General features: G+C 44.3%; 1 protein-coding gene across 1 annotated transcript; it reads left to right on the top strand.

Annotated features, from left to right (window-relative positions):
• Positions 1 to 2,232: 2,232 nt before the first annotated feature.
• LOC123144838 (uncharacterized) lies at positions 2,233 to 4,898 on the top strand. Its single transcript, XM_044564089.1, has 2 exons — positions 2,233 to 2,369; positions 3,873 to 4,898. The coding sequence occupies exon 2, from the start codon at positions 3,909 to 3,911 to the stop codon at positions 4,578 to 4,580; it is 672 nt and encodes a 223-aa protein (XP_044420024.1). The 5' UTR covers positions 2,233 to 2,369; positions 3,873 to 3,908; the 3' UTR covers positions 4,581 to 4,898.
• Positions 4,899 to 10,468: the final 5,570 nt, after the last annotated feature.

Raw genomic sequence — 10,468 nt, 5'->3', positions numbered from 1 at the left:
CTAAGTCGAGATGCCTCTCTTGTAAGTTTGCCTCAAAATTGATTGTGAAGGGCAAAAGTGTGCTATAAATCAATACTGATAAGGTTGAAATGCCCGAAAGTCATCTTCTACTTGCGAGCTCATTTGAGCTTGCCATGAACAGTAAAATCACAAAAAAGCGAAAACAAAATCAAAAATTCTAAATTGTTTTTTGATGAAGTTTAACAAATGCTTAAAGTGCTTGCAAAATTTCATCGTGAAATGACATTTGTGGAAGTCTGGTAAAAAAACCCAGCACTTCAAAATGCTTTTGAAAAATAACTCTTTTGGAGCGTTGCTTTTTTTTTCCACAACTTCCACGAATGTCATTCTTTGATGAAATTTTGCAAGCAATGAAAACATTTGTCGATATTTGCCTCATAAAATTTTCAGAATTTTTGAATTTGTTTTCAATTTTTCTGGATTTTACCGTTCACCTGAGCTCATTTGAGCTAGAGCTCAGAAACTCTGCGTCCTGAAAATGCCCCTCTTCTTCAGGAGACATGGTCGTTCCCACTTCTCAGTTTATCTCTTGAGGCATGGCAAATGCATAGCCTGAACTCGCGGCCCCACAGTCCATGTAGGAGGAGCTGCCCTAGATGGTGTTAGACAAGTTCTTTAGGGACTGAGGGTGTGGTCTTGTGCAAAAGGTTGAAAATGGTGTAGTGGAAGGCAATCAAAGTTTCATTTGTCATGTGACTTCTTCCAAGACCCCGACCGTCTCGTCGCATAAACTTGCCTCGCCCTTTAAAAAGCTCCCCTAGCAAAAAAACGGGTTTAGGTCTACTCCGACAGCGCTACCACCATGAGCTTGATTCCTCAAATTCGTGCTCCTTCCCACGGCGGAGGGATCGTCTAAGTCTTGTGATCTTGTCGTTTCATGTAAGCTAGGTTGCATGTGTCGAGAGAGGGTGACTTCAGCGGAAGTAAGGGAGGTGCCGAAAGGGTGGAAGACCTACTCAGTCATCTCGATCTGCATGAATATGAGGAGGATGAGTTTGTGTGAGAATCGAAGTGGCTGATCAACGCGTGCAAGCAAAGTGGCTCGGCCATAGCGAAGGTGCATGTGAACAAGGGCTTTAGCCCCTCCGCTCTATAGGCAGATATGATATTGACATGGAACCTGGCAAGGGAGGTTCATTGAAGGGAAATCGATGATAACCCTTTTCACATTACAGTTCGGGTGATTGGAACACTACGATGACTATGGTCCATGGCTTTTTAACAATCAAGGTCTGATCATTGGAGAGTACAAATGGGTTCACAAACTCTATGGAGGTCGTTCTGGATAGGATCACCGTTTGGACTTGTGTTATCAACTTCCCGATTAGTTTTTGGTTCTAGAGGTGATCAAAGGCATGTGCATGAACACAGGGAAGGTGACAAAAGTTCCGATTGAGCTATGTCTATGAGTTCGTTCATGTGAGAGTAAGACTTGATGTTAACAAGAAACTCACTAGATTTGTGGCAATAAATAAAGCTAGCAAGAATGATTGTTATAAGGTGAAATACGAGAAATTACCAATTTTTTGTGGTGTCTGTGGCCTTCTTGGTTATTGGCAGCAAGAATTTGAAACGGACAAATATAACCCTGCAAGTTTGGAGTGGGGACTTCATCCTGATGGTGAGGTAGAGGTCGCGGCCCAGGTCGTGGTTGATGTAAAGGAAGAGAAGATGATGAGTTCAAACTTGATCGAACCTTTTGGTAGAGGAAGAGGGGTTGGATTTGGCCCTGGTGAGAATTATGATCGTTCTGATGGCAGAACTGAGGGGAATCTCCCAGTTGGAAACTGGAGGTTTAATGGTATCTATGAGGAAGAAAATAAAGTGTTGCTATGAAGGTGGATGACCGAATTGCATGAAAAGATGTCATTATTGGCCAGGATGCTGAGAAAATTTGAATGCATATGGTAAATAAGGTGCAAATGACATTTGGCAGCTGTTGAAAATGACACTGGCCTAGTAATTATATAGTAATAAATACTAAACATTTGGGACGCGTCTAGTGGGCGGCCGGCTGCCCACTAGTGCGATCCAGCGGTCCCGCGCTCCAGAAAAGGAAAGCGGCCACCGAACCACGTGATCAAAGCGACCAGTCCCGATAGGCCCAAACAGAAACAGAGAAAAGTCTCCCCCACGCTCCCACGTGGCCAGCTGTACGTACCCAGCCCCTCCCACGCCTCACGCCACCACGGTGCCTTCTTCTTCTCCACGAAAGAAGGGGATCCAAGGCCCTTCTTCCTCCTCCTACACAGCCGCCATGGCAACCCCAAAGTAGAAGAAGAAGGTGCTTCAAAAAAGATCTAAGGGCAGGGTGGTCAGAGCCATACCAGGCAGCAACATCAGGGCAGGTAATTTCCCTCCCTCTGGCCATTTTCTCTTCCCCCCTTCTTCTGCTGCATATGTCAATCCCTTTCTCCATGGATCTAGCAGAAATCCTTTGATAAGCTGCTTCAAAAAAGAGGTGGATCTGGCACATAAACCCCCCCCACCCCCACCCCGCCATGAGTGTCATATCTGCAACTGAAAACAACCAAGAATTACTATGCAACTAACCATGGATAAAAAGCCTACTATTTCCTGGTTTGTGTAACTAAACACAAGTCATTAGGTTTAGTTGCACAGCATCCTAGTTGCACGCTAAACATGGTTTGAGACCAACTTTACTGAACACTTTTCTAATATGCATGTCAACCAAGTTTCCCCCCACCTAGATGTGTTAAACAAACCAACTAAAGCAAGTTCTCTGGCCAACTGAAAACATGATTCTAGCCAACTCAACATGCATTGTAGACAAAAACCTAAACATGCATTGTAGCCAACGGAAAATACATAAGTGTGCAACTGAACCTGCATTCTGGCAACTCAGCATGCTTGCTAGGCAAAATTGAACATGTATCCTGAACATGAATTCTGAGTGAATAATATAAAAAACCTGAAGTATATGTGCAATAAAAACATGTATCGTGGCCAACTGAGCATGCATGTTGTCCAACTGAATATGCATCCTGGCCAACTGAAACACCTATGCTAGCCAACTTAACACATTGATTGTCCAACTGAACATGCATGCTGGCCAACTGACACATCTATTCTAGCCAAAACCAAAAATCTGTAGAACGATAGCGAAAAGACAAATAAACTTTTGTACATAGCTAATGAAACCACAAACCATATTAAAATAGTCACGCATATATTCTTGTCCCACACATATATTCTGGTCCCACACCTATTGCAAAGCTATAGTGTAAATAATATGTTCAATATACTAGAAGTAAAAACAGAAACGACGATGAAAAACATATATCTATAATCTGTCATCCAATTCTTCTTTCACCTGGATTTCCCCGCCTCAATTGTGGCATCAAATTATGTCCAGATTATGTGCAGAAAAATCTGAATCAGCTCCTTGCAAAAACAGAAACCTGTGGATCATTGCAACAAACAGAGGAAAAAAGTCAGGAAAACTCTGTAGTAAAAAAAAGTCATAAACCTAATGATGTGCAACTGTGCAACTAACATAACAACTCTGTGCAAACAAAAAAACACTCTTTGATGATTAAAACTTGATGCCACAATTGTGCAAACTAACATAATAACTCTGTGCAAATAAAAAAGTCATAAACCTTTCTTCTTGCCAGCTATTTACTACAAACTGTGCAACTAACATAACAACTCTGTGCAAACAAAAAAACCATGCCTGTTATAATAAAGATTCTGCTATAGACATGTAGTTTCTGCAACTAAGATTGTCATAATGGTGTGCAACTGGCTATTTAGTAAATTTTTTGGTTGTTTGAAACACTCTTTGATGATTAAAACTTGACATCAATTCCTTCTTTTTATATATGCAGGGGATCTGTGGCAGCAGCCAATAAAAGGAAAAAGAAATGCTTGATCTCAATGAGTTGCCTCCTGATCTCAATGAGCTTCCTCATGATATGGATCAACAACAACACAACATGCCACAAGGAAATTGGACAGAAAATGGGCGCTCTGTTTACTACACGCAGACAAGTCATGGGCCTAACCCTATGGGCCATGACAATGTGGCAGGGCAGTCATCAACCCGTGCTGCCCCTGTAGTGGTGTCTTTGCAGTCAGAGAGCCATACTCTTGATGACACGGGCACCGCAGCAAATGTTCCTGGTCCAACCAGGACTGAGCTCAGAGCTGGTGCTGTTGACGGTGTTGTGCAAGGAGAAGAAGGAGAAGATGAGGCTGGTTCTCAGCCAATGGAACCCTATGTCGGCATGAGGTTTGACAGCCTTCAAATTGCTAAGGATCACTACAATAGCTACGCCCTGCGGATGGGTTTCTCTGTCAAAATGAACACCTCTAGGCGGACAGGCAATGTATTGGTAAAACAACAGTTTTGCTGCAACAAGTACAAGAAGCCAAAAGCTGATGATGGAGGAGCTGAGGCTCCTCCTGTCCTGGACCCTATACCAGATCCAAAACCTGTTGACACTGATGAGGAAATGGAAGATGAACCTCTAATCTTTGCTGAAGATGAGGCTGATCCTAATAAGAAAAGAAGAAACGAAAACGCGAGACAATAAAGCAGACTCAATGCAAGGCAAAAATGTTGGTGAAGCTGATGGATGGGCGATGGGAGGTGACGCACTTTGTTCGTGACCACAATCATCCGCTGGTGAACAAACCTTCGTTGTCCAAATACTTGAGATCCCACCAAGGCATCTCTCCTGATGAAAAGGAGTTTTTGCGCATCTTGTATAACTGCAACTTGACTACAGGTGTGTTTCTATATCCCTTACAGAATTAAGTTTCCCGCTAGGCAGTCCAGTGTGCAACTGTTATGGTACTGGTGTGCAACTAAAATGCCTTAAGTGTGCAACTAGATTACCTTCACTGTGCAACTACATGATGTTCCTGTGCAACTAGATTACCTTCATTGTGCAACTACATAGTGTCCTGTGTACAAAATGAAAAAAGGTGCAGCTAGTTGTCCATTTCCTGCAACTATCTTCTGTGCCAACACATGTCATATTACTGTGCAGCTGGATATGTGCATCCGTGCGACTAAAAAAAGAGATATTGTTTCTTTTTGTATTATGCATGACGTATGATGCATTATGGATCTGAGATGATGGTGCCGTTCGGACCAAAGGCAATAACAAATCTATGTACAAGTTTTCTTAGAGATGACACAAAGGAGGGTGACATGATTGAGACAATTGCGCACTTCAAGGATATACAAAAAACCGATCCAGACTTCTTCTATAAGGTAAAATATGATGAAGAGGACAAAGTTGTCAACATATTTTGGGTGGATGGCTCAGCTCGAAAAGCTTATTTGGAGGCGTACCACGATTGCATATCGTTTGACACCACCTACATGACCAACATGTACAATATGCCGTTTGCGCCCTTCATCGGAATAAACCGACATGGCCAATCTTTCATGCTGGGTTGGGCGCTTGTGAGGCAGGAGTTGGCATCAAGCTTTGGTTGGGTCTTCCGAGCATTCCTAGAGGCTATGGATGGCAAACCTCCTGACAACTTCATAACCGATCAGGATGGTGCAATGAGGCAGTCAATACAGTGCATCTTTCCATCCATAGTGCACCGCTGTTGTCGATGGCACATCATGAAAAAGGCTCAAGAAAAAGTTGGTTGGCTGTTGTGCCGGAACCCAGGGCTCTCAGATGATTTCAACTACTGTGTTGACTTCAGCTTCACTATAGACGAGTTTGAGCAGAATTGGGTTGGGTTAATGATGAAGTACGAGGCTATGACACACACACACTTTGAGAAGTTGTACGAATACATGTCAACTTGGGTTCCGTGCTACTTCAAACACATGTTCTTCCCCTTCCTGCAGTCTACACAACGTAGTGAGGGGTTCAACGCCGTCCTAAAAAGATATGTGAACCCACACAATTCAATGCTGAACTTTGTCAAGCAATATGAAAAAATTCAGAACCACATCCTTCCCAAGGAAGGCTGCAATGATTACAGGACAGAACACCTTGAGATTGAGCTATGGTCCAACTTCCCAATAGAGAGGCAAGCTTACGAAACCTACACTAGGGACCTTTACCACAAGTTCAGAGAAGAGTTTGTGCTGATTGGACGTTATAATGCGTTCCTAGTTGGTGCTGACCTTTTTTTAGCTCAGACCGAACCAGAAATTTGTTGGCAAATATGGTTCTCAAAACTACTTAGTGCAGGCAAGGGTGGGGGAGGGTTCCTATTTGTGTGAATGCTGCAAAATGGACAAGGGCGACATGCTCTGTTGCCACATCCTCAAGGTGTTCACCCATCTTGGAGTTGATGTCATACCGGAAAGGTACATGCTAAGACGGTGGACACCTACTGCTGTCCCTAGTGCGCCAGGGACCGGGTATGAGCAACCAGATGAAATGCGTCCTCAATCAAAGAAGCAGATAAGGGAGAGAAACATGATATACGATTTTCGGAAACTAGCCAAGTTTGCAAGTGGCTCTGATGCAGCACAGAAAATTGTATACAAGCATATGCGCGGAGCACGCACCAAGATCAGCCACCAGAACAAGTCCAAGAAAAAGAAAAAACCGGCTGCTGCTACTAGGCCATCAGATGATGGCAACCCTCAAGGACCTCCTCCACCTCCAGGCTCTACACAGCATGCTCCGCCACCTCCTCCCCCCGCCTGGCCCAATAAGCAGTGCCCTGCGTCGTCCTCCCAATGGCTCTACAGGCATCACTCAGGGGGCTCGTCTTCCAGGTAATTACCTGCCCCAACTCCCCATCTAACTAGGTGTGTCACTTCACTTGCACACATCATGGTGCCCAGTTGCACAGAACAGGCTACCCAGTTGCGCACGCTGTGTTAGTTCGAGCATCAAGATAAATAACTAACTTGTTTTACCTATTCTGGCTATAGGTGATGGCAACCCTCGAGGACCTCCTCCACCTCCAGGCCCTACACGGCATGCTCCGCCACCTCCTCCCCCGCCTGGCCCAACAAGCAGTGCTCCGCGTGCTCCTCCCAATGGCCCTACAGGGAGTACCCAGGGGGCTCACCACCCAGGTAATTACCTGCCCCGAATCCCCATGCAACTAGGTGTGTGACTTCAGTTGCACACATCATGGTGCCCAGTTGCACAGAACGGGCTATCTAGTTGCGCGCGCTATGTTAGTTCGAGCATCAAGATAAAAAACTAACTTGTTTTTCCTGTTCTGGCTATAGGTGATTACCATCCAAGTGCCATGACGGGCTGTGCTACTACAGGTTTTTTTTCAACTTAACTTGCACACATCAACCAGTTAGTTGCACAGCATGGTCTGTGTGGTTGCAGAAAACATCAGACCTGGTTGCGCAAAAAAATACTAAACTTTTTTATATGATTATTCCACAAGTGATCGAACACAACCTCGTGATGGTCTAGCGCCCACGCACACTTGTCCTACTGCCCCGTTGGAGGCTGCATCCCTTGCACAAGCCTCTGATGATTTTGTGCCCAGGGATCCTCCAAGGTCTACTACAAAGGGTAGGGCGAAGAGTCGACGGTACAAATCGGCGCTGGAGCTACACCCAAAGAAGAAAAACAAATGCAGCCAGTGCTAATCTACAGAGCACACTGCTGGTGTGTGTCCACTCGGGCTGCTGTGATTCTCTTTCATCGTTTGTATCTTTGTGACAAAAAGGAAAAGAATGATGGTTTTTGAGCAATGTTGGGACCAAGTGGACACATTCAGCATCTATGCTTTCTCTTATCTAATTTGTTTTCCTTGAATTAGTTCATGCACTGTGTAAAAATGGTTGCTATTTGTGCCTTGTTGGCAAATGGTTAAATATTTAGTTGTTGAACAAATGTATGTCCAGTGCTCCTAATGTGTCAACAAAAGTGATGATATTGAGTTGCAAACGGAATTACTACTAGTGTGCAACTACAAAATCTGCTCAAAAATTGTGCAAACCAGCAACTACCTCCATGGGGCAGAGAAAGAAAAGAGTACTGACCTAGTCCTTGTCGTATCTGAGCAACTTCCTCCATGGGGCGGAGTTGTGCGGGCTGGTGACCCAATCATTGCCAGTTTTTTCCTGATGTTGAGTACTTCCTTGGGTTCGTAGTCGGGCAGTTGGCTACCGTTCCACTCAGTGGCGTTAAGCAGTGCGAACAGCCCACACTCATTGCTGCGGTGGGCAAAAAATAAAATTTGTCACGGAAATTTAAAACCAAAAAAGATAATGTACTCTGTGAAACTGTGCAACTACTTATGTGCCACTGTGCAACTACTTATGTGCCACTGTGCAACTGACTATATAATCCATGAGAAACTCATAAAAATGAAAAACAGATTGCAAACTAGTTCTGTGCTTTAAAAAACTAAAGATTGCACATGTAGAAAAATTTAAAAACTACAAATTAATGGTAAAAAAATTGAGAAGAATGCCATGCTTATTGTCTTACTTGCCGAGCTGCTTCGGTACGTCAATGTCAATAATCTGGAAGTGCTTGATGCTGAACTTTGGGTAATGCTTCCTCCATAGCTGGCGTACTGGCCCCGCGATGGTAGAGGCGGTGGTCATCAACTCAATGTTGTCCACCTTCCTGTTTGAATCAAGTACTTTGAAGCGTCCGTCCCTCAAGTTGACATTGAAGACCCAATAATGCCTCCCTCCCTCCTTATCGTTTACATCAGCGCACTCGAGCACTGGCAACATGACCTGCAAGCGTGAACGATTTCAAACACAGATACACGCTGTAGGTAAGAAAAACAGTAAAAGACTTGGTGAAGTTAAAACAGGTTGCCAGAAAGTATTTGCCAACTAACATATGTGTCATGTGCAACTGAACATGCTATGGGTGCCAACTAAAGAGATGGATCATGTGGGCACAACACTCACCAAGTCTTGCTTGTCGAGACGGTTCTTGTAATCAAACTTCTTGTTTATCTCATTCACATTGTGGATCCCTTGCTGTAAGTTGATCTGCAGAGATTATAAGCATGCCTCAAACTTCTTACTAGATGAAAGGACTCCCTGAATTGGTCAACAAAAGTGCTATAAAAAATAAGAGGGGAAAAAGGTTTTGAAAAAACTTACAGAAAACCTCAGTGGCATAACGACCTTCTTTGACCCTTCTGGTAAGTTATCCACGATGTGTAAGATTCCAGTCTCAATAACAATTCTTGACAGCCATTGAACTGGTTTCATCGAATCAACTAACTCCTTTAAATAAATGTAGAAAGCACCATACCTGATTATCTTAGGGCTGATTTTTTTAAGAAATAAAAAGAAAAGTTAGCTCGAAGGGTCACAACAACAAAAAAATGTGTATGAAACTAAAACAAAACAGTGTGCAACTAAAAGCCCTATTCTGTGCAACATGTTCTTCTTCTCTGTGCAACTAAGTGGCTGATCCTGTGCAACTAAAAAAGATATGTATGTAGGCTGTGGGGAGTTGGTTTACCTGGTAGTCTCATTATTTGCTCCTGGAAGATGCCTGACCCAATACATGAGGGCGGCGTAAAGCTTGTTGACTGCCTCATTGGAGCTGAACGTCTTTTTCTTATTGTAGTCAATGAATGGAGACCTTTGAGATGCTGCGGGCCTTATTACCCTCCTCTGTCTTCGTGCAATAGGTGGTCCTGAAGAACTGCTCGTGCCAACTTCAGGTTCTGCGCATATCGGGGTGTGGCAACTGTCTCGTGATCCAACATCTGGCTCTTGAGCTATTGCCTTGCCAGCATCAGCAGTAGCGCATCCTTCATTCACAGTTGCTGGGTCCAACTCACCCTCATCTATGATAACCACACCGGCTTGCGCTGTTTCTGCTGCTGGAGCAGGTGCCGGAGCATCACCATCTATGCCGAGGTCAAAAGATGGTGCATCGCAGAACCCGTCACCATGATAGCTGCAAGAGTTTGATCTGCATATGGGTTCAAGGCCCAGGGCATCTCCTTGCGGTACATACACATGTGCATCATTCGCCGACTTGGTTCGCAATAGTGTTGTAGTTGGCGGCCTTGGAGGCTTGCACCTACTTACAATGTTGAAGACATCCTCTTGTGTTAATGAGTGCTGAAAGTCAGCTCTTGGTGATGTAGGCTTGCTTGGTTGCTGTGTGCTAGCTCTTGGGGACGACACTTTGGTAGTTTGATCACCTCCTTTCGTGTTTGGCATTGAAGTATCTATATGAGTTGGCACCTTGGGGCTTGCAGTTGCAGTGATGCCTTCCTGAGCAGCAATGGTGGTTTAGACTGTTACCACGCTGCTAACTGACACATCAGTTGGCACACTGGTATCTTCAGTTGGCATCTTTCCAGTCTGAGTTGGCATCAACCTAGCAGAACTTGGCACCCCTGCATCAATTGCCGTGGAACGCAGTTCTGTCTCGTCTCTGAACACCACACCTTTTGTGCCATGTTCCCCCTTTGTGCCCTTGGCAAACTTGACAATCTTTTGTTGCTTAGCTGGTTTAGGTGGGACTGCTGAAAG

This window comes from Triticum aestivum, chromosome 6D, assembly GCF_018294505.1.
Source record: "Triticum aestivum cultivar Chinese Spring chromosome 6D, IWGSC CS RefSeq v2.1, whole genome shotgun sequence".
NCBI classification, from domain to species: Eukaryota; Viridiplantae; Streptophyta; class Magnoliopsida; order Poales; family Poaceae; genus Triticum; species Triticum aestivum.
The sequence above is the reverse complement of the archived record's forward strand: the minus strand, read 5'-3'. Positions and strand labels throughout refer to the sequence as shown.

What these genes read in the sequence shown, in the direction of transcription:
- LOC123144838 (XM_044564089.1), top strand. Translation starts at nt 3,909, where the DNA reads ATGCTTGATCTCAATGAGTTGCCTCCTGATCTCAATGAGCTTCCTCAT.